The sequence below is a fragment of the Thamnophis sirtalis genome, unplaced genomic scaffold, assembly GCF_051295495.1.
Source record: "Thamnophis sirtalis isolate CommonGarterSnake01/CBP01778 unplaced genomic scaffold, rThaSir2_p1.2 scaffold_1, whole genome shotgun sequence".
Lineage (NCBI taxonomy): Eukaryota > Metazoa > Chordata > Lepidosauria > Squamata > Natricidae > Thamnophis > Thamnophis sirtalis.
In genome coordinates, this window is record NW_028261381.1 from 80,764,939 (window position 1) to 80,790,177 (window position 25,239).

At 37.6% G+C, this 25,239-nt stretch overlaps 1 protein-coding gene across 1 annotated transcript; it reads right to left on the reverse strand.

Annotated features, from left to right (window-relative positions):
- Positions 1-11,391: 11,391 nt before the first annotated feature.
- On the reverse strand, positions 11,392-17,395 carry CUNH11orf58 (chromosome unknown C11orf58 homolog). Its single transcript, XM_014067093.2, has 5 exons — positions 17,219-17,395; positions 15,328-15,411; positions 13,548-13,608; positions 12,420-12,529; positions 11,392-12,006 (listed from the first exon to the last, which is right to left on the reverse strand). Exons 1-5 carry the CDS (start codon positions 17,282-17,284, stop codon positions 11,788-11,790), a joined length of 540 nt encoding a protein of 179 aa, XP_013922568.2. The 5' UTR covers positions 17,285-17,395; the 3' UTR covers positions 11,392-11,787.
- Positions 17,396-25,239: the final 7,844 nt, after the last annotated feature.

The following is a 25,239-nucleotide window of genomic DNA, read 5'->3' on the forward strand; positions in this document are numbered from 1 at the left end:
GATCCACACTGAACTACAGCACAGTTTTTATCAGCCTTCATCCCACAAGATTTGACTGCACATCTTTTGAATCCCTAGCATAGAACTCAAATAAGTTGCTGAGTTCCTTGGCCAAACCTCTAAATTACAGACATTATGCTTCTTAATGACAATGGTGATGTTACAGTATATATTAAAAAATCTTCATGAAATAAATATGGAATTGGAAATAGCTTTTGCTTAATTTCTAAGGGCTTTGCACACATTAGTTTATCTCTTGCATCGGGGTGGAGTCAGGGCAACTCAATGGAACTATGTATTTACTGGGCAGTTGCCCTTCCTGTTGCCAATGCAGAGTTCGCAGCTGATATTTACTCATTGTGGCCAGAAAAAGAAATATATGTCGCTGTCTAGGACCTTTCAAAATTATGAAAAAAGTGCTGAAAAGGTGTTTTAAAAAGTGACTTCAGACCAGTCCTCACACTTATGAACGTTGACACATCCCCACATGATCAAAATTTGGATGCTTGGCAACCCTCATGTTGTCATTATGGTTGCCTTATCCTGGGGTCATGTGATCATCAGTTGCAACCTTCTCAGGGTGTTTCAACAAACGAAACCAATGGGGCAAGCTGGATTCACTTACCCATGTGGTCTTCTAGTTCAACCCCTGCTCAAACAAATTTCTGTCAAATCTCTCCTTAAAAACCTTCAGTGATGGATGATGCCAAGGTGGCGCAGTGGTTAGGGTGCAGTACTGCAGGCCACTTCAGCTGACTGTTATCTGCAGTTCAGCAGTTCTAATCTCACCGGCTCAAGGTTGACACAGCCTTCCATCCTTCCGAGGTGGTGAAATGAGGACCCAGACTGTGGGGGCGATATGCTGACTCTGTAAACCGCTTAGAGAGGGCTGAAAGCCCTATGAAGCGGTATATAAGTCTAACTGCTATATAAGTCTAACGGCTATTGCTATTGCTTAATGTTTGTGTGATTGAACTACCATAGCAAAATCATTACAAAATTGGATGCAACTCGCTTATCAACCAGGTTGCTTAGTGATGGAAGCTTCAAGTTCCAATGATGGCCATAAGTTAAGACGATCGGTACTGTTTACACTTACTTGGAAACTGGGAACTCTTTCATTTACAACTTTAATCATTATCAGGCTGTTTATGGCAAATGAGTTGTGCTAGTGCAGCTTTCTGTCCCAACAAAGATTTTTTAACATAGTTTCAGAATAAACAACGGCTAATAGAAAAGGTTTCCTCCAACTCTGTGAATTAATGTTGTCACGCTTGCAAGAGAAGCACAGCTTCAGAGATCAGGAAAGCATGTTTTTGAGGGTTCCCTCTCCTTGATTTCTGTCTTTCTTCTTTTAAAGTATTTGCAAATGACACACACACGCATGTGTGTGTGTGTGTGTTACAGAGTTAACAGAAGCACAGAGAAGACACAAAAATATTGTGATGTGGTTTTGCCTGATCAACCTTCCTACTGCTGAGGTGCGTTCAAAAGACGAAGACTTTTACTGCCTACTAGCTAAAGTAACCTTTCTTCATAGTGTTCAGTACAAAGGAAGAGCACAAAATGTACATACATCACAGTGACTGGAATTCTGTTTGAACAAGTCTATTGATTGGGCCTGACCTCTTTTTTTTTACACTTTCCCCCCCTATTATTCGAAAAGGGGCATCTAAGTCTGGCTGAATTGAACCAACTGCAATGAACTTTCTATGAAAACTTCTTGAGATATTTCTTTTAGTTCAAAGCTTTGGGATTTTTAAAGGGCATTTTTAATACAGCCTGTTGAGGTATTCTGCGCCCAAGCCATACTTTGAATGTTTTAAACTACAGGTAAGCCTGAGAAGAAGGGGAAATGAAGGCATTACAGCAGAATCATGATCAGGGGAAGGGAAGGAAACCTTTTGACCCATAGAATAAATAAAAATGTCAAATAATGCTTTGAGAGAGACCTTTGTTCTAGTCTAGGTGGCAAAAGCATGGGACTTCAGAACAATTATTTAGAAATGTATCCCAATTCACTGAACTGCATTATGTCTCTTCAGTAAAGCATGATTCACATGCTTTTTCCAGGACTCCAAACTTCAGCTATTACTAACAAAAGATATCACATCTGCACATCTGAAACTTTGCTTCACATTTAAAGTACTGTAAACCATTGTGTTGCATCAAAACCACATGAACATATAGGGGAGATACCGATTCTACCAGCAAAATATGTTTAACTTTTGAAGTATCCAAGATCTAATCATAAATTGCATTTAAAAATGAACTCTTGATTTCCGATTTTAATTGGCATTTCAATTAATGGTGTCCTTAAATATAAGTACAGGTCATTTTGAAACAAAATTGTATGGAGAAATGGGAATATGAGTAAATATATTATTCTGTTAACAGAAAACAACTCTCACAGTGCAAGTCATATATAAATTTATCTGGAAGTAATGCTATTTGCTTACACCCAGAAAAAGACCGAAAGAAAGAAAAATAGAAAAGATAGATAAATGGATAGATAGATAGATAGATAGATAGATAGATAGATAGATAGATAGGTATGCTAGATAAATAGGTCTGCTAGGTAAATAGAGACAGTGATAGATAAAGATATGAATGAGTGTGTGGTAAAATATTTCTAAAATACTGAAACCCAGTATTTGTAAACATAAAAACTTCAAATTGCTGGAAAGTTTGTCATATCTAGAAGGCTATGCTTTTGGCTGTCATCTGTATATTAGATTTGATAATGAGAGTATTTGGCTTGGATTTCAACGTTTAAAGCTTTACGGTTTTTAAATATTTTTCAAACCTTTGTCTTTAACAATTAGAATGCTATATACTGTAGAGACAAACTATTATCTCAGTTTAATTCATGTTAAATATGGAGAACTATAATATTTCAAACTATAGTGACATTGCTAATATTGGAATCTATGAGCTTTATCCCCAATATTATTCTTTATGAAAGAGGGAGGAAGTGTGTGTGTGTGTGTTAGAGAGAGAGAGAGAGAGAGAGAGAGAGAGAGAGAGAGAGAGAGAGAGAGAGAGAGAGAGAGAGAGAGAGAGAGAGAGAGAGAGAGAGAGAGAGAGAGAGAGAGAGAGAGAGAGATCTTATGTATTCTTGTCAAGAAATTTGGTTATGTCTACAAAGTCACCAGAAATAGATCCTGAGTCAAAGGAGATACTATTTTTTAAATCAACATATTTAATCAGAAGATGTTTCAAGACAGTTTAAGAAAAAGAAACCACTCGACATTGGGAAGTGGGTCAGAATTTTAAGGAAGACAACTTTGGCCATTCTGATCTTTGCTAAAGAAATCCCTCTTGTTCACCCTCGTTTCTCAGTTGCTTTTAATACAATCACCCATGGATACTTGAGTAAGAGAGGAAGAGGTAACATAATACTTTTATTCAGCAAAGTTAGTTACAAAAAACACTTGGGGATCATGACTTTACACTGTTATATTTGTTGACAAAACCCCACATGGATCTGTTCCTCTTTTATGCTTTTTAACATCTGAAGCAGCTGAATGAGGTAATCTGAGATGTAAATCTATATTTAAAAAAGGGCACATTGGTGCCAATGTTATATTCATTGCAAATTCTTTATTTTCCTCAGTCATTTTAAATTTTGATATTTAAAACTGGCTGAAAATGTTTGAGCTCCTCTGTTTTATTGCAGTTATATTTGGTTTGGTTTGGTTTTCATTGCACTGAATATTTGATTTGTTTTTAAAATTTGCTGCATAAACATATTTTTGCATGGTGTACTTTATAGATTTCAGAAATATGAAGAACTAAGTTGTTAGTATCCCTCAATATCCATATTGTCTTAAGCACTGGAGGAAGAAACTTAAGATCTGGTTTGGAGTTATGCTGGTATGTGGTCAGGCTAATTACAACCAACCATTTTGTTTTGTCCTAGCATTTTGTTTTATAGTCCTTAATTTTTTATTGTTCCTTACCCATTTTATACTAGCCAGAGTCCACCAGTGGATGACTTTAGAATCTGAAAAAATAAATAATAACTATATTGTAACTTAGTGCTGTGTGAATGCTGCCATTCTCTGACCACCTAACTGCAGATGCTACCTAGAAACAAAAGCAGGCTTTGCAAAGATACAAGGCAAAAGAGAACAAAATACAACAACTGCAAAATGTTTGGTAGAAGGGGGGAATGTGTACAAAAATATGAAACCCTGAATGGTATAACTGGTATAAATGGTATAATTATCAAGATTGGAATCAGCCTATGGCACACTATTTCATTGCTGGTATATTTTGTACAGTGCAAGAATTTTGGTATGTTCATTTCCTTTCTAATCATACATTGGCCACAGAAGCCTAAACTTCTACTAGTTTCTTAAGAAATAATAAAACAAGTGATAAAAGGAGTGCCATAACTTCTCTCTCGCTCTCTGGCATTTATTTATTTTTAAATCCCATCAACTAACTTGAAGAGCAGACTCTACTGCCTCTATATTCTTTTTAGTAATGTAAAGTATCTTTTCTTACAAGGCTGTCATGAAATGAGGAAAGCAGAATACTGTTTCTGATCTGTTTGGCTGATGTAGTTCCAGGCCCTTTTGTCTTCTTTCGAACGAATCTTCATCATGATTATCAAGCCTATACAAGAACCAACAACCTTGTGACGAAGGACGTGGCTCCTTTTTAGATGCCACATGCAAAGGTTTGAAGTTTCAGGTGAAAGTTTGATAAAAGGAGATTGCTTTCTTCAAACCAAACATTTCTCCTGGCCTCTCCATCTTTGCTTGCTACGTTTTCTCCCAATGCTTCACAAGGCCTCAAAGCAAATAAAGATGCCAAGCTTTGATTAGGAAACCTAGCCGGGGCATTGATTCTCTTTGTCTCCATGTTATAGAGGCAGCTTCAGTGCATAATTTAATCTCTTCAGGGGACTGTAGTAAATCCACAAGAGATTTCCACCAGCAGCCCTTCTTGACATGAGAGCTAGCATACACATGATCTTTGATGTGAATTCCCTAACCATAGCCTTAGAAGGACCTGTGGCCTTTGATGCTGCCCTAAAAATTGGGCTTTCGGAAAGAAACTTTGAGCCTCCTTTCTTAGAAACACCTGATGAGATCCTATTTTCTGAGGCCATAGAAGGGTTTTTTCCCCCATAGTGCAGTGCAGCAAAACATGTTTTCCCCTGGCTATTAGACTCCTTTTATTTATTTTTTCTTTTTAACAGATATTTCGTCTTTTATTAAGAATTTTGAAAAATCTAGGCATATTGTGGCATTTCATAGCATAGCTGGAATGGACCTTGTGACTGTTCTATCGTATTAAAGCACAGCCCTAACAATACATGAAAATGATTTTGGCAGGAAAAAAATTGAGCCTAATTTCCCTGATAATTATTTATATGAAAATATTTTCCCTCCTTCCTTCCTTCCTTCCTTCCTTCCTTCCTTCCTTCCTTCCTTCCTTCCTTCCTTCCTTCCTTCCCTCCCTCCCTCCCTCCCTCCCTCCCTCCCTCCCTCCCCTTATGAATAGCAGGACACCCCAAGCAGGACTGTTCAAAGAACATTTGTCATATTGCTAAAATGGCAATCCAGGTGTTTTTCACCTACAGAATACCTGTGGAAGCCATATCTTAAGAACTGTCAGCTTGGAACATGGTGGGGTGTTTTTTTTGCATATTAATCAGAATTAAGTTTAGGGTTTCAATTATTTCCAATTCATTGAATTCTTTGGTGTTGCTTCCACAGTATGAAATTCACTACCTTCAGTAGTTTACTATTTTTTCCACCTTGATGAACCCAGACTTCAGCCAGCCTTGAGTTGCCTTGATGGTGATTTTATTTAGTTGATCTAACTCCCAGTTTTTCAAGACAATGTTCATAATGCTCCCTCTGCCTGTTTATGGTCACAGCAATCCTGTGAGGTAGGTTGGGCTGAGACAGGGTGACTGACTGATATACAATACAGTACAACACAACACAACACAACACAACACAATACAATACAATACAGTAGCAAAGTTGGAAGGGACCTTGGAGGTCTTCTAGTCCTACCCCCTGCCTAGGCAGGAAACCCTATACCGTTCCAGGCAAATGGCTATCTAACATCTTCTTAAAGACTTCCAGTGTTGGGGCATTCAAAACTTCTGGAGGCAAGCTGTTCCACTGATTAATTGTCCTCACTGTCAGGAAATTTCTCCTCAGTTCTAAGTTGCTTCTCTCTTTGATTAGTTTCCACCCATTGCTTCTTGTTCTACCCTCAGGTGTCTCTTCTTTATGTCAACCCCTGAGATATTGGAACACTGCTATCATGTCTCCCCTAGTCCTTCTTTTCATTAAACTAGACATAACCAGTTCTGCAACCGTTCTTCATATGTTTAGTCTCCAGTCCCCTAATCATCATTGTTGCTCTTCTCTGCACTCTTTCCAGAGTCTCCACATCTTTTCTACATTGTGGTGACCAACACTGAATGCAGTGTTCCAAGTGTGGCCTTACCAAGGCATTATAAAGTGGTATAAACACTTCACGTGATCTTGATTCTATCCCTCTGTTTATGCAGCCTAGAACTGAGTTGGCTTTTTTTGGCAGCTGCTGTACAGTGCTGGCTCGTATTTAAATGGTTGTTCACTAGGTCTCCAAGATCCCTCTCACAATTACTATTGAGCAAGGAACCACCTATACTGTACCTGTTCACCTCGTTTTTCTTGCCTAAATGTAGAACCTTACTCTTTTCACCATTGAATTTCATTTTATTAGATAGTGACCAATATTCAAGTTTGTCAAGATCCTTCTGTATCTTAAGCCTATCTTCTGGAATGTTGGCTATTCCTGCCAGCTTGGTGTCATCTGCAAATTTGATGAGTTTCCCATTTATTCCCTCATCCAAATCATTGATAAAGATGTTAAAGAGTACTGGGCCTAAAACAGATCCTTGGGGTGCTCCACTGCATACTTCCCTTCATGTAGATGCAGTTCCATTGAGGACTACACGTTGAGTGCAGTTGGTCAGCCACTTACGAATCCATCCTATGGTGATGTTGTCCAACCCACATTCTTCTACTTTATCTAGTAGTAGGTTATGGTCTAACTCTAACTTATCAAATGCCTTACTGAAGTCCAAGTAAAGTATATCGACGGCATTCCTCTGGTCCACTAATTTTGTCACTTTATCAAAGAATGCAAAAAGATTAGTCTGGCATGATCTGTTTTTGACAAACCCATTGTTAGGTAAGCTCCACGTTGAGAGAGCGAGTATGTTCAGTGAAGCATTGTGAAAGTTGTGTTGGAGAACACACAAACCAGCATACAGAGACACTGCAGTTTAAATAGGCTTTTACTTTCGTGGAAATAGAGGTATCAGGTACCATCAAACAGTCCAAGTCATACACGGATAAGACAGTCAGTCATCAACGTCTTCCAGCTAAGGGATAATCCAAATAACATAGTCCAGTATCATATAATCAGTTCGGTATTCAAAGTTTGCTAACAGTTGCAAAACGTACAATAGCTCACGGCACTTCCTGCTTCGAAAAACACTCAGATCAGATCAGCCCAGCATCTAACGAACACAGAGCTAATAGTTATTCTGGCTCCCTCTTATGGCCAATTGTGGAAAACAGCAACCAATCACATTTTACAATATGATGTAAAGAAACAGGTACAACATTGTTACATGATTTATATATTGCCAAGCCAACCGTTAGATTATATTCCTAACACCCATGTTCGCTTTTGGCTATTACTTTGTTTACTTCTAGGTGTTCGCTAATTCGTTGCTTGGTTATCTTTTCCAGAATCTTTCCTGGTATTGAGATCAGGTTGATAGGTCTGTAGTTTCCTGGATGTATTTTTTTCCCTTTTTTCAAGATGGGAACCATATCAGTTCTTTTCCAGTCCTCTAGCAGTTCCCCGATGCTTCATATGCATGAAAAGATGGCTCTGCCAGTCATCATCTTAAGTATTGCAACTAGCACTAAGTACAATTTAAAATTGAAAGCATAGCTCATTTTTAAAGAACGGCCAGCTAAGAATACACAAAGAAGCAGCATAATTTACAAAAATTATGTTCTTTAATTTTAAACCTTGGTTTATCAAAGCAACCACACATGGACATTCATTGAAACTTGCTTTACAGTCCCTTGCCCACTTCCCTGAGCAGGTAAGTTCCAAGATCTGGATGCCACCAGGTTAAAACGACGTACTATTAAATTGCCCATTTGAGATAGGCTGACAATGTAAGTACTTTGAAGGTCATCTTGTCCTCCATTTTTCCATTCCAGAGCCATTTAAGTTAGTGACCATCACATCTTGTTGTAATAAATGCAACAGGATACTTACGTTCTGTATGATGTATTCTCCTTCTTACTAGTTTCATTGGTTTACCAATGACCCTGAAGACTGCAGGGTTTTATAGAACTTGATCATGTCCCTTCTTTCCTTTTTAATCTGTTCTTAGTCTCAAAAGGTAAATATTTGATAAATATTTTGTTTTCCTTTGCTTACTTTTTTTGCAGTTGTAGCATTTCTGCCCCAAACATTGTCACCGGAACTGTACAGTATCTCATATACTGAATGTACAGTATATAGGCATACTTTATTGGTGAGTTTATTTTCAATTATTTTCTTAATGATTGCTAACATGAAATTTGCTTTTTTGGCAGCTGCCAAACACCATCATCAAGCTAGTCATCATGACCCACAAATCATAAAGTTAATTTGTCCCAGTGTGCATTATTTTACACCCACATGAACTGAACTGCAAGTTTTGTTTGGCTGACCAGTTCTCAGTCTAAAATATCCTTCTGGAGTTCTTCATATATGACTTTTCACTATTCTGAATAATTTAATATAATCCATAAACTTGCCTCACTACCTGCTTACCCTGAATCAAGACTGGTCCCAGTAATTTTGGATTCTTGAAGGACTTTATTTTGAATTTCTTTTCATTGAGAAAACTTAATACCGGTATTTATTCCTATTGTATTTTTTCTAACTAGTTAACAAAATACTCTAGAAGACTGGTAGACAGGATTTACCCTTGCAGAATCCATAATGATTTTCTTTCATTAAGGCTTATTGTTCCAGACCTTTTAAAAAAATTCTTTCTACAAATCCACACAGAACAGACATAATACCTGCCTGAAATTTTCTGGATCTTCCCTAACATCTGCTTTTAAAAAATGGTGTTGTGCTGGCTACTTTCCAGTGTTTTTGCAGGTCACTTTTTACTAAAATATTCAGTTGGAAGCCACAAAGCCTACTGTATTTGGCTTTTTAATTGTACAATTTCTCAACATTTGCTAAAAATATCTTTTCATTATCCTAGTTTAAGTTGTTCCAATTGAGAAAATCTACCTATTCACGCCATCCTTTGTTGGGTGGAAATTGCAATCTTTGCCTCAGGCAGCCAAATCACCGTAAAATCTATACCTGTCACCATTTTTCTCAGCACTTCAAAAGATCGCAGCTAAAAGATCTTTGCCCCCATGGAAGGAATATCTGTAAATGAAAATGATATGGGTTCCTTATTCAACATCTGGATCCTTCTTTGGGAACCTTTGATTCACCCTCAACATGTCCTTTCCTCAAAACCTTTATTCTGCCTGAAAGCAACTGACATTCTGGACTTTGGATTAAACTATCACAACCTACTTGCAGCTATCTTGATTTGAAGAGTTGGGAGCTCATTGTACCGAGTACAAACTCACAAATTATGTCTAATAACCAAAATCCACGTACTTTAATATGCAACAACCGGTAACCCCCCACTGGTCTTCTTTCATACCAATTATTAGTAATGTTTAGCTTTCTTACTCTTTAGGAACTTTGTAATGTAAAAGATGGCCAATATTGTATGAGCTGAAGCTCATACTTCTTTCAGTCAGTACTATGTTTGCCTTGATGTTTGTCCGTTTACTCTTCCCCTTTTCACTTGTTGACAATGTTCCACTTTAGTCAGCATTTTCTTGTAGCAAACCTTGATTAGGAATGACAATTTCAAAGAATAAGCCTCTTCAGCCAGTCAGTTCATAGAATTTCTTAGAAAGAACGTTAAAGTAATATCACAAGAATTCTAGCAAGTCCTCTAATCTCAAATGAGTGATCTATTCATAGCAAAGAGAGGCAGCAAGGTTTGGAGATTTATTCCCATTTTTCCAATGTAAAGGGGAAAAAGCAGCTCATCTCTTTCGTTAAGGTGTAGCAGTCTAAACCTGCAGTTTTGGTCTAGATTACATCACCAATCTGAGACTAGCTCTTCTATCTTGTTCCTATTTGAACTCCTTTTGCTGGCTCTGGTTGTGTACCCAGCACAGTCAGGGGAAGTATATAACATCATTTCATTAGTCACAATTCTTATTCACACTTGATCTGATCTACAGTCCTTCCCTCAAAAGCTGTCCTGTTCAAATTTGCCCTCTATTCACTCCCTCTGACCACAAGCTGCCAATTACTTCTCCTCTTTCAATTCTTTCTAAAGAATAGCCTGTACAACTTAGATCTTAACACAGAAACCAAATACAGGTGGTTTCCTGCAACATGAAACGTGGAAAGCAACCTTGGAAGGGCTGTCAATGTTACCAAGAGCATTATGAGACAAAATGGACAGAATAGCTACATTAGTACAGATAATAGCACATTAGTACATATGAACAAGCATTAAGTGAACAATAAATTAGGGGTTCCTCAAGTATAAATTTGTGACTTTTCCATAAGATACTTTCCCACTGATTGAAGCCTTCATGTATCTAATTTTATTTGAAGCAGGACAGTGAATTTATCATTGATGCTGAGAACTTGTAAACTGTAGAAAATATTGTTTGAGTCAGTTAGAACTATTATGAAAAAATATATTTACTACGTAAATCATAGTAAAAGGAGTACAAATGCTATAGCCTAGCTTTTTTAACCAAACATCTTCTAGATATAGAACAGCCCCACAATATTTGAAGAGCATCAGTTTGGAGGAAATTGTTGTAACCAACCAATCCACACACACACAGGCACATACTTTAATACATATTCTTTGTTATGGTTTTTTTTGGATAAACCATATTAATGGATTTCAATGAATGTGCTAATTAATGCATTCTGAGAAAAATGGGGTAACTTACAATAGTTAAGATTTTCTTTTCAAGTGAAAAGAAAAAAAATATTTTGTTATTTTTTTCTTTATTAAGATGCCTATTTAGGGTTTCTGTATAGGCATAACACAATTTATTCATAATGCCTTTTGAAGAGATTCCTCTCTTTATTAAAAGACTGCTCTGCCATTCCTTGTCTAGGCATAATCTTGAAATCAGTTCATTCATACAAATGCATCCAGCAGATGTACAACGTTGCAAAATGTAATGCAGCACATATCCTAACACACCGTTTCTTTTGGATGACAAGCAGGACAAAAGAAGCTCCCGTTCTTACTTTTTAATAATTATACCATCCAAAACCCCAGCAAAAACTGCTTTAAAAAATAAAGCACCCGTAAAGACATTAAATACCATTTCAATAGGTCATTTAACAAACTTAAGAAAAATTCAATAGCCTTCATGGAATACGAAGAGAGAAGAAGAATCTAAAGGCAGGTTGAGAACTACGTACATCCCCCACTCAATTTTATTTTCATATCTTACAAAACAAAATGGGCAGTCATGCTGAGAAAAATAGCTTCTTGGTGTGGTGCTGCAAATGCAAACACTCCTCTTTCTCTAAAAGGCCTTGTTAAAACCACCAAGGGAAGATCTGTGCTGTAAGCAGTCCAAGACTTTGCACTGTAACCAGAAGGCTTACTCTGCCTACACTCTGCAGCTAAGTGCCGCTGGATTTAACAAACATCATTTTATAGCCGCTCTTTGCATCTTTCTTGGCTTGCGGGTCTTCCGAGTTGCTGTGTTTTTCAGCAGATGGTGGGTCTTCGGCAACTTCGTCTTGCTCAGAGTCAGAATCGCTTTCAGAGTCTTCTGAACTTTCTGACCCCGAGGAATCTTGCACCTCCTCCTCTGGTGCTTCTTCTTTATCCTCGTCCAGCTAAAGAAAAGATTCAGAGAAAAAATTCCATGAGCTTGTTTTGTTTTTCACGTCCCTTTCTTTTGTGGTTTGCTTCCAATATCAATACATATAGAGAACAGCAGCCTGGTTGATATACTGTGGATGGTAGTAGAAACTTAATCACAGGCATTTAACTTTAATCACCTCCTAGTGAAGTATTCTTTTAGGCTAGAGCAAAAGAAGCTTAATTTCACCATCTATATGGGGGAAAAAACCCATGATGGCTATGGGGGATGATATGTGCTATATATGTCATGTAATGAAGAATGAACAGATTTGTGAAAATTTGTCCTATTTAACCACTAGTCAATGAATTACAAAATGCATGTTCTGTAGAGTGAAATAAGCAAAGAAGGATTCTTGAGCCACTGTCTCAGCCAAAGGAAGATTACCTCACTGAAACCAAGCCCACAATGCCGTCGGTTCCTTCCTGACATGGTGCTATCCATACTCTGCTGAAACTGAGTCTCCAGCTCATCGTTCATTTTCTTATCTTCTTCCCCTATAGGGTTACATATGTTGATTACCACACAGTCAAATAACAAATCCTGAATTTCAATAAAAAAGGAGCAGCATTAGATTTTATCCAACCCACAACAAGAGTTCATTCCTAATGGCATAGGGTCACGTCTCCCTCATTGTTTCTGTCCACTGAGTGCAGAATAGGTGCACAACATTTCTATTAAATGTTGCCATTTTGTAGGATCTAGGAAGATAATTTCTCTGGATGCTGGAACAGCATCTGCCCAAATATATGGATGATCTCCATTCACCTGGGGTTTTAAAAAGCCTTTAAACCTAAGCTTTGGTCCCAGGCCCAGGATTAAATATATGTCCATGGAGGGACCTGATGTGTTGTGGTTTAATGTAGTGTGGATTCCTAGGAGAGAGGGGCTGCATTCCAGAGTACAAAGAACAATTAAGCATAGAAACTTTGGTCGGGAGGAAGAGAGTTTTAAGAAAGCTCCTCCCTTGCTATTACCAGGGTACATCTATAGTGATGTAGATAGTTGCTTTAGTTTCGCAAAATTTCTCTCTACTGGTGAGGAACAATACAGGAACTGCTCAGAAGCAACTCCGTGTGTCTTTCTTGGTTCTTGGGGCCAACAATGGCTATTTTTAGTGCAGGCTCTTTTGTCTAGGTTTTTAATTGTTTTAAGTTAGGGGACAAATAATAATGTATTGAATGAAATAGCAATAAATCTTTGAGGACAAAACTAGAAACCCACTCATAAACAGAACTTTCTGATACCTTTTGCCTAAACAGTACCATGACACTTCAAGGTACAATAAGTCACATACTATTTTGGTTTTATAGCACTACTTACACATGGGGGAAATATAGCACTTCAGAGAGCCAATAGCAGTTAGTGGCCAAAAAGATGGCTTTGACCATGAGAAATATCAAATCTACATGGCATATGAGTAAATTAATCAGAAAGGTAAAGTTCCCTAGAAAACATTTGTTTAATTCAAGTGTATAGATGCTTATTCTCCTTCAAAACTTTGGTTCAACTAACCTGTTCTAAAATGAGAAGTTGATCGATGGTCTCCAATAACAAGGCGTCCGGTGTGTTCTTTCTAGAAGAAAGCATATATTATTATTCCAATACAATAGTTCTATTTTTCTATTAAAGACTGATTTATTATGGCATGGACTTTCAAGGTTGCAGGCCATTTGCCCTAAAGCATTATTTGTCAATATTACCATGTTATGTTTCAAATAAGTATCAGGCGACTCTAAGGGAGACTTACATATGCCATTAACCAACCAAATCATACTCGAATTACATAACTCAGCTTTAGATTTTTGTGACCACTGATGTCCACCTTGAAATGTGGTGCTGTTATAAGTCTGGCTGGCTTCAAAAAAGAGTTGGACCAATTGATGGAAATTACAGGGATCAACAGCTATTCGGCACGCTGTTGTCGGCACGCTTTTGACATCGCGGTTTTAGCGCCACGGTGTTGTCGGCACGCTTTTGACGTTCGCGGTATGTCGTGCCACGGGCGGTGTGATGGTGTCTGAATTTAATGAGAGTCTAGTAGATTTTCTTATGCGTTTGGATGACCAACATAAGAAGAGATTGTTAGACTAGAGGTGTCAGTGATCCAATCCAGAAGGGCAACTACTTATGTTTTTATTTTGCACCACAATTTGTATTTGGGGAATGACATAACACATTGAATAAGCAATTAAAATGATTCTGTCAAAGGAACAACAATAAAAATCTTTTAACATAGCTATCCAGATGCTACTTGCAGCAACGATAATAAACTGAAAGACAAGCCAAATATTCTTATGTTTTTTTAAAGAAAATCCATTACATTGTACTTCCACAAATTCCTTTTGAAAATTATTTACATCCACTTTCATTTCAAATTTTAAATGCCAGTGACCCTGATTTGACTTACATCTCCCACAACATTTGTCCCAGGTTCCACCAAGATATGCTTTAAATATTAATTGCCGGGAAACAAGAATAGAAGAATATGTCAATTTCAGACTGAAAGTGTGAACTTCCATCCATAAACGAGCTTTTACTAGTGTTACTACTAGTAATATTCTACAGAATTGTAAGCAAGGTTATTAGGTATTACATTGAAACTCTGTGAATTGTAACAATGAATGGGTATAATAAGATTCATTCACTTCACCATACAATTAGTTAATATGTTTTTCCATTCAATCATATGCACTGAAAAAAATGAATTAACTAATATAGAGAGCCAATTTGTTTTCCATTTGTTTAAATGGAAAGCTACAGAGTAGTACTACTTAGTGTTCTTTAAAAACTTAAGTTGTATTAGCTGGGCTATGTTTCACAGATGACTACTTGTATTACTAGAAGTATGAGTACTTTACAATGACATTAAGATGAATGGAAATTGTATTATTGAGGTGGTGTAGGAACCCTGACCTGAAAAGTTAATTCACATAAAGTTGATAGATACAGCAATAAAATTCCATTTAGAAAGATAATTGCAAGATTCTCTGGTCATACACAGTTATACAAAACATCTGATAAAACACCAAATAGGTAAATGTTAATTCATAAGCAAAAAGTATGAAATTCTGGCACAACTGTTCCATCAGGTATTCTGATTCGGGCACATAAAGATTTATGAAATAACCTTTCACTTATACTTCTGAAATTAGGCTTATTAGATGGCGATACTTTAAGAAGAACTTGTATTCTTATAAAAAAAGAGAAAACCAAGCAAATCTGCTTTGAAAGTTGCGCACTAAAAATCCCTTCTATAATCATTATACTACTAGGATGAAAGTTAAAATCCTACCTTTCCAGCACCCATCAACCTCAGGAACTTTTGTTTCCTTTCTTCATTACCCAAGTCAGCTGCCTCCCAGCTACCAGCTCCAACCTGAGAAACAAAATATAGTTTTTAGACACATTAAAATAAAAAATCATGCAGTTAGTTTATACAGACAGTATAAATATTTATAGTACAACTTTCATTGCAGCTATAAACATGTAATAAGCTCCATATGGCTGCACCATATTTCCCTATCTACTTCACATAAATGTCAGTTTTTTTAAAAAAATACTGTCATGGGTTGCAAGGAAAATATTCCAATTCTGGATAATATACTTTTAGCAGGCAGTATTAGAGCTTGAATCAACAAAGCTACGTAGTACTGCCTGGCAACAACTTCCTGCTGACACCTTCCAATGATTAATACATATTATAATTCCAAACACAAAATATGGAAATAATGCAAGAAATGGATAATTTCCCTTTTACAAAAGTGGAGGAATAGTGTGAGAGGGAGTAATGCTACTTAGTCAGATAATGCATCTGTAAGAAAATAACCAAGTTCAGAGAATAACAAGAACCCAATAGTTCAACCCTGAGCTATCAATATTCTCTTCAATTGAAATAAAGATAAATCCATCTAAATGAAATTATTAAATGAAAAGCACTCTTTTAATTAATTGAAACACGCCCTTTATTTTCAACCTTGCTGGGAATAGTTATCTTCCACTTTCAACAATGCTGCTATATGACATTACAAAAAGAAGAAACATCTTGTTCCTGTCTGCTCTAAGTCTGTTCCAAAAGTGTGTACCATAGCTTTAGAAGGGATTCTGAAAATAAAAATCATAGAACTTAGCATTCCCATTATGTACAAACATGCACCATATTCAACCTCTGGTAGAAAAAATGTTCTTGGTTATAGATCGCCAAGGTCCAGCAGAGGAAGCCTATTCCAGACCCATATTTATACTAAAATCTACTTGTAGCTATCACATTAACTAAAAACTGGGATGGTACTTCTAAGCTCCTCAAAGTCTGGAAAAGCATGTTTCTATAGGACTCTATAGAAATAATCTATTGCATGTTGCATCTCAGATTTTTCTGTTGAAAATCTGCAATCAACTCCTCCACAATATGCACACTAACCTATTCTGGCAAGTGGATATGCATTTCCACCATGTTCCTCCCCCAACCTTTCTATTTTGCCTCCGCTGTATCAATGTATTGTTTTGACTACTACTTAACCACAAATATTTTTATCCTGCTTTTCAGAAGATTTAATGCCAACGCAGTCTCCAAACTCTCATTCACACTGGGGGAGGAGGCTGTCTGCATCATGCCAAGGCCTTGCTCCTGAAAGGCTGATTCTCAGAGTTTTTCAATGCCCCGATTAATCATGATAGATAATGAAAGCTATCTTAAGAAGCCCAAGGGGGAATCTCTCTCTCTCAATCAATCAATCAACCAACAGGAAAAACTCTCAATTCTTCATTTTTTCCAGGCAGAAACGAGGCTTCCCTTCGAGCACAAATGTGCAAGGAAAGGGCCACCTTCTTGAACCCACTATTATCCAGATGAATCGATTGACAAATGCCGGCGCACCATGGGAGTTGTAATCCCTCCCTTTTGCCCAGCATGGGAGTTGTAGTCCTTCACTCCTGCAGAAGGACTGGTTGAAGCGAGAGTGGGTTGAACCAGCCTATGTATAGCAGAGGGAACAAATCCTCCTACAGAACCGGGAAGAGGGACCCAAGGAATCCTTGCCATCACCTCTTCCTTCTTACACAGAAGAAATGATGGGAAGAGGATCCCCCTTTTCTTCCACCGCCGGCCCAAGAGTCCCTCCTGCCCTGATCCCCACCTTCCAACTCCCCCGCCCCGCAGCGCCCAACTTCTCCCTGCCCTTATTCACATCAGGGGAGGCCGCCCGCTTCACGCCGTGGCCGTGCTCGGGTTTGGACTCCTTGGTGGCGCTCATCTTCCCGACGGCCGACCACCGTCCTGTGAACGGCCGCTTCCCGGCCCTTCCGCTCCTGCTGCTGCTCCTGCCGCCAACCCTGCCTCTTCCTTCTCGCCTTCTTGCAAGATTTTACACAGCGCAAGCGCGAGAGAAGGAAGGGGGAAAAAAAAAACACACTTCGGCGGCGCAGGTCAACCGAGGGCTCTCGGGAGTTGTAGTTCTCTCGCTAAGAAGCGGGGAAACGTTCGCGGTGGAACGTCTCGGAAAGGCAGAAACTCCAATTCCCGGAAGCCTCTGTGGCATGGAACTGGGGAGGTCTTTCTTCGCCGTTCGTCGCACTCCTCCGGTCACTTGTGGTTGGTTATAAAAATTAGGCGGGCAGGAAATTTGATCAGCGATTGGTCCCTGAATAAACATCTCGGCCTCCCCCCCCCACACCTCCTGCCTTTATTCAGGGGTTGAGTTCATTTTTGCCTCTCGCTCCTCAATTCAAAGTGTAGCAAAAATGTGTAGCTAGGATTAGCTAGTAGCATTTTGCTTGGAAAAGAATAACACAATAACGGAGTTGGAAGGGACCTTCGGAGGTCTTCTAGTCCAACCCCCTGCTCATGTAGGAAACCCTGTACCATTTCAGGCAAATGGTTGTCCAATCTCTTCTTTAAAGAGATTGTGGGTGTTGGAATACCCACAACTTCTGGAGGAAAGTTGTTCCACGGATTAATTGTTCTAACATTCAGAATATTTCTCTTCAGTTCTAGGTTGGTTCTCTCCTTGATTAGTTTCCACCCATTGCTTCTTGTTCTACCCTCAGGTGCTTTGGAGATAGATTGTGCTATAAAATAATTTTACCTTTGTCTTCTAGTCCTGTCTGAGGCTTAAGAAGGAAAGCACTTTCTCATGATACTATGCAACTGGTACAGAATAATCAAGATTATGTATTTTTCCCTATAGTTCAGATGCAATAATTAGGAAACTCATTGCTGTGAAAGATAACATCCCAGCAATGAAATTGATTTACACATTGTAGTGGAAGCGACATTAAATTCAAATCAAGGATTACAGAATAAAAAGCACTTTTGGGACAACCATGACCTGGATGATTGAGAATCTCCATAGACAACCTCCTGAATAGATTGTGGATATTGTGCAATTTAACAGTTTTTCAGCAAATGTTAAAAGATCCAACAAAAGTTTGGAAGTTAGTATTGAGAAAGTATAGTACTGACCGATTTTTTAAATCTGATTTGCTCCCTTTTCTACACTGCACCTCCAGTTTGCCTCAGTGTTTAACTATGACAAAGCCATGAATATGAAATTAAAGACAACTCGAAGCTGACTTTTCCAATCTTGTGTTGTCCAATTGTATGGTTGATAGTTGAACTGTATGATTTAGCAGAAAATTATTTGCAGTTTATAGAAATAGGTATTTTCATAAAATAAAATCCTCTGGGTGACTTATAATATATAAATCTAAAAATTAATCTAGAAAAAATATATAAACTGGGAAAACCAGGAAAGCAGTGTAAAATGCAAAAACAAAACTCAATCCCCGTTAATAGAAATAAATATTTAAAACAGAAGTTCAACATTCACAAGTAAATCAGTATGTCTACTTTTACAGTGTTATGGAGAGTTTTGAAAACAAGGCTGCCTTATTCCTCAGAAAGGACTGAATAAAGTGGAACATAATCTCAGGATACACTGTTGTGAACTTGGAACTCTCAAGCCTTAAATTTTTTTTTCTGGTGAGTGGAAACATTTATCTATTGATTTATAGTTTATATATTTATACTGCCATAATTTCCAGGAGTTCCAGGAGAAAATCATACACAGGAATAGAGTGTTGTAAATGATAACAAAGATGGGACTTTTTCCCACATAGAGTGGGTTTGTAAAAAAAATATATGGAATTTTAGGCACAAATTCATATAACGATGCAAAAGATAGTACGGATCAATATTATAATGGAGGCAGAATTATTTTTATTGGATTTTCCTGATGCTGAACTAGAGAAAAATATGGGAAACTAACTTATATAGTGAAACAAGGTTACTGTATGTACAAAGACGAAAGAATAATGAGATACTCGTAGTAGAGAATTGGATCATAAAACTGACAAAACTTGTGGAAATGGCAAGGCTGACCAGTTTGGTCAGGTAAAAACCAATCAGGTTTTTTTTTAAGTTTGGCAGCCTTATATGGACTTTTTGCTGAAAGAATAAAATACAGAAACTGGAGATTTATAGTGTGGGGGGCTTAGTAAAGGTCAAAGAGGGGAGGCAAAGGGTAAAATGGCAATTACTTCATAGAAAGAAGAGCAGGAGTAAAAATATTCTGTTTTATTTCTTTTTTCCCCTTTTTATTTTATTTATTTTATTTCATCAAGCATGAATTATAACAGATATAAGTATAAACATGATTATGAATACATGAAATAAATACGAATATAAGGAAATGTTAGAACAGGGATGGTAGGCATCCTGGTGCGCTTAAATATCTCTTAGGAATTGGCTGAGATCGATAGTAGACAGTCTAAGGTTAAATGAAACTGTTTCTTTTTCTTTTCATTTTTTTATACTTTTATTGTATTGTAAATTCTAATATATACATACGTATATAACATCAGCAGAGCAATAATTTTTTTTTCTAAAAATTAGACATAAAAGCAAAAGATAGAAATAACTGTACCTATGGCAAACTCATTCTCCAAGTGGTACAAAGTTACAGGTTTCCATCTGCCTGTTACCATGCGAGTCCAGGAAGACCCTCAAGTTCTTTTGAGAGAGCACCACATCATCCAGCGTTACTATCAGACTTCTTTATCAACCGCTTGGACTGGAAACAGTGAATCCCATGAAACAATCTATCAGAGAGATCTGCACAAATTCCAGCAAGTACTGCATTTTCAAATGAGACACTCTTTGCATAGGCAAATGAAGCTGGTAAGATACCTGTTCTTTCTCTGTGAGTATGTGTGCTTTTTTGTTTTTGGTGTAAAGGTTTCATTCATTCATTTGTTTGTTTATTTAATTTATATGCTGCCCATCTTGCTATCGAGAGTGAGTGGTTTTGCTGCTTCTGGGAAGGCAGAGCTTGTTAGATTGTTTTGAATTGTTTTGATTTTTCACATTACCTCCCATTTTTAGTCCTTTTCTCCTTTCTTCCTTTCTTACCCCTTCTTTTATGTATTTCTGAGTCATGATAGGGTGAAATTTCCCTTTCTTTTCGAAGCACAGATGGGGTGGGTCTTCAACAGCTCAACACCCTGACCGGGGAATTCAATTCTGTAACCCTCTCTCCATGTTCCAAGTTACCTGCAGGAAGAATGAGCTAGGAAATAATCTATGTAGCTTATGAATCAGGGAAGGGCAGAGCAATGAACTTCCACTTCAGATTGAGAGGCAGGCATTCTTTTCCATCTCAAAAACCTGTTCTGAAGATAATCTATTGCTACTCTGATTGTCACGGTGTGGACTTGAACATGTCTTTGTATCTTTGCTCTACCATATTGACTTTTATCTTTTTATATGTGAGTTTTACTGCCAGTTTATCTCCTAGCGGTACCCAGTAAACCAAGAGCCATCCAACAGAGAAAGGTTGTACCAATAGAAGAGGAATATATGTAGCTCATGGTTAAACTGTGGAGTCCTTGGTGCTTTCTAAGTTTTTTTTTTTCTTGCATGCATTTCAATACCCAACTAGGTAACATCATCAGTGCTGGTGAACATGGCATTTGCTGCCTGTTTATATACATTATACAGTAGCTTGCCCTGCCAATGCGGGTGGGGGTTTGGTTTTCTCCTTGGTAGTTCTTAATCTTTATCCCAAGGCTGCATGGCAACAATCCTGTCAAATACACTGGCCATTTCCTGATTCCAGGAGTAAGCCAGATATCAAACAAAACTGCCGAAGACTCTTCCAGGGTCCTTTGGAATCCACCCAGATCCATTTAGTTCCTGGTGTGGACCATCTTAATGGATCTATAGACAAGTGGAAGAAATGAGCAGCACTGAATCTCATCTGGAATGATCTGACCATGACAAAAGACTCAATCTAGTGTACTCTATGTCCATATCGCACGTATCTGCTCCTTTTAAAGTTAGTGGCATATCAAACGTACAAAATGCAGTGGGGAAAATAAACTTATCTGACCCTGCTAGTTATTGATTTTGTGCACCTAAATTGATTGGCTACAAATTCAAGATAAACATAACAAATGAGCCAAAGTGGCGCAGTGGTTAGAGTGCAGTACTGCAGGCTACTTCTGCTGACTGCCAGCTGCTTGCAATTTGGCAGTTCAAATCTCACCAGGCTCAAGGTTGACTCCTTCCATCCTTCTGAAGTTTGTAAAATGGGGACTACCTGTTCTGTGGGTTTGGCTTGGTGGGCGTGGCAGGGGAAGGATACTGCAAAATCTCCATTCCCACCACACTCTGGGGCCAGCCAGAGGTGGTATTTGCTCGTTCTCTGAACTACTCAAAATTTCTGCTACCAGTTCTCCAGAACCTGCTGAATTTCACCCCTGATGGGAGTCTCCATTGCTTTCCTTCCACTGCATCATATTGTTGAATCTTCTGTAAATCTCAGTGGAAGAACCTGCTACAAAAAACTGACCCAAGAACATATTCTAACTAGTGCAACCAATATGAGGCTCCCAAACACTGACATTTAAGTCTGTAGAACAGAGCAATGTTGAGTTCGATGTAAAAGGTGAATTTTGGTCATTATTTTGTAAACTTTCCAAATTAAAGGCTTCCTTTTCTAACAAAACGCACAGTCTATTTGCCAAGAGGTCTTGCAAGAAACTCATATGCTGCATTTTTTCAGCCTTTTCTAACTTTTGCAACTGTGAAGTCACAGTGGCACTCTAGACAGATGGAGCAGGACAGTGATGTGCCAGGAAATATCATAGAGACACCTGGTGTTCAGTAAATGTTGAACCATCCACACATGTACATCTTGGGTAACTGACAACAATTGGCAACAATTGAACAGGCAGTTTCTTGCTGCCTGATATTGCATTTTCATGGCTTATTGTAACTATAAATAGAAAAGGAGATCTATTTTGCAAAATAGACTTTTTAAATTGCATGAAGAACTGTTAAAATTCCATCGATATACCAGGGACCATAACAATTTTTTAATCAGTTAATGGCTGGATTATTCTGGTCAGATGGTATTGAAAAGTGGTTTGACATTCTATCCAAATATCATCACTTGAAAGCATTGCTCCATTTCTTTCTCTCATTTTGAACCTTTTAGAAAACACACGCAGTTCCTTTTTCTTTTTCAAAATCAGAGAAATTTACTCTCTTCCTATTACCCATCACTGAGAGAAGAAGAATAAAAAAAAAAAAACTTCGGAGCATTTCTCTATTTTTGGTAAAGAAAAAAAACAAAGCCATTCTGCATCATCTATTTTAATCTATTTACTTTTTTTCCACAGGAATTACAATAAAGGTTTTCTATTTTGCCCATTACAGCACAGTATTTTTCACATCTGAATAGCTGCATCAATATGAATCCTTTATAAGAATCTCAAAAACAAACTTTGCCAAGTCCCAGAACACAGAAGCTAATTCACAAGCCAGTCTTCAGCTGCTTCATGAATAAGGGAGACTGTGTGCCTGACCCTTTGAAGTTGTAGCTGTTAAACCATACAGAATATTTACCTCAATAAATCATTATAAGAAACTAAGGTACAATTATACCCACCGAGAAATAAGATTCAAAACACTGATTTATGTGGTTCGTTTGCCTGTTCTCTTTTCCATCATGTTTTGAATTTTATGCATGTTTGTCATCTTTGGCTGTTTCTGTGTGTCTTTAAACTAATAGGACCAAGCCTATATTTTTTTTCTAAGACCATTCATTAGAGTTGTTTTTTTCACTTTGACATCTAGGCAGGATTTGCACAAAGTACAAGTTTGGCATCTAAAATTAATAATACTTTATAGGTGTAAAAATAAAAGTTTTTAAAAACAGGAAATAATTTAATTTCTTTCAAGTTCTAGGAAAATCTACGCACTTTGTTTGAGAAACCGTACCTTGTGGACCTTGCTGCTGTAATGCTTTCACGGTCTATTACAAACCCAAGTAGTTATAATGACAAGAATGGCTTAAATCGGAATTCACCTTTGAATGGACAACTTACAAAAAATGAAAATATAATTTACATATAACTGAAGTGATGCCCTCAAAGTACGGAGGGAAAAAGACAGAGACAGAGGCAACAAACTATAGCTTAAAAATGAATACGCACTTGCAAGATTTTATCTGTCTTGAAAAACCGAAAGATTTTCACCAGGCATCATAACAGAAATAAACAAGCATAAGGATACAACTTTCCTGGAAAAAGTAGCATCTCCGAAACTGCTTCTATTGGAAGGAATATCTGGGAAAAGTTTCATTAATATCATCAAGCTTAAATGCATTGATTCTTCTGGGCAGGGAAAATACAAAGGCTTTAAATTATTTGCAGAAGCACACAAAACAAATGAAGTTTTCAACATAAATTCTGCTGTGAAAGCAGAGATTCTCTCTTCCATCTGCTCCTTGAGCTCCTTGTGAAGTAAGTTACAGAAAATTACTAAGGTAAAGTCCTCTAAAGGTTTTGTTTGTTTGTTTGCAGACATTTCGTTATCCAATTAGATAACAATGTTACATAGGTAACAAGACAAGCAAACAAAGTTCAGAGAGCACCTAGGACTCCCATAATTCAACCATCAGTTATACATGCTATAGATGCAGCCTTCTGCTGGAATGACAAACGTAATCTCACAATTTTCCCTGTTCCTGGAGTTGTGGTCTCCAAGCTACCTGAGAATCTGTGAGTGGGGAAAATTAGCCCACTTCTACTCACCTTCTTTAGTCAGGCTTATAAACAAAATTGTTTATAAACAATTGTGTTTTATTTTTTAAACAATGGGAGGAAGGGTCCTGTAAAGAGGCTCAGACGTCCTACCATTCAACTATCAACCAAATGTAAAGATTTATTAAGAAAAAGAAATGATGAGAGAAAGCTAGACGCACAAAACTAAGTATAATCTTATATCAGAAAGCTGATCTTGCAGCTATTCTTTTCAATAAACTCAGTTTCCTGATTTCTCAGCTTTCCGTTCCTTGGGTTTTTGGGTTTAGAATCTAGAGGCGGAACAACAAGGAACATTGAAACAACGATAAAGAATTTTTGGTCAGTTAAGTAAAATGCCCCCGAGTAACATTTTAATCTGTTTTGGCCAATAGGCAGTGATGCATTTAGGCAAAAGAATATTTTAATCTCAGATTTCACCCAGACAAGTAACTGGAGGGAATATGGCTAACAGACAATCTCTCTCAGCCAAGGTAGAAGAGATTATTGTTAAATCAGTTTGAATAGCTAATCTCCCTTTTAAACCAGCAGCATAATGAACTAGTCGAAACTTCCAGGATGTCTTCAAATGCAGGGCTGAAATTTATCCAGAAGCCATCTTGGCTGGGATAATTGAAGCTGAGTTGGAAAGCCATAGAAAACCAAATATGTCAAGCCAAGCCTGCTGCCACATAAAGTAAAACTTCCAGTAAACTGTCCATTAACAAAAAAATGAATGTGCTCCAAGGCTTACAACTAAGCAACCCTAGTAGCAATCCTACTCACCGCTTCTCAGATTCAGAGTCATGGTCTTGTAGAGTTCCACAACCATGATGTTGCTTAAAAAGAGAGTAGCTATTTTCAGCTTGAAAAACCTGGTAAAATGAAGCATATACCAAAGTGCTGGTGTGGTACATTTTATGCCGCACTTAATGTTAGAATTAAATGAGTTGAGTGTCTTCTGCACATGTAAATTCCAGACAATATCAGAACCAGAATAAATAGCAAAGCATAACCATTATATGGCTTTGTGTACAATATAGATAGTAAAGAAAGAATAGTGGAAGAAAGAGCTGATTCTTTATGTAACTAGCAAAAAAGATTTGTTTCTGTGAATGTGTGT

Bases quoted from the DNA above. Each gene is read 5' to 3' on its own strand.
- CUNH11orf58 (XM_014067093.2), bottom strand. From the start codon at position 17,284: ATGAGCGCCACCAAGGAGTCCAAACCCGAGCACGGCCACGGCGTGAAG. The intron at 15,412-17,218 runs GTGAATAAGGGC...TTTGTTTCTCAG, and splicing joins AGCGGGCGGCCTCCCCTGAT to GTTGGAGCTGGTAGCTGGGA. The intron at 13,609-15,327 runs GTAGGATTTTAA...GCTTTCTTCTAG, and splicing joins GGTTGATGGGTGCTGGAAAG to AAAGAACACACCGGACGCCT.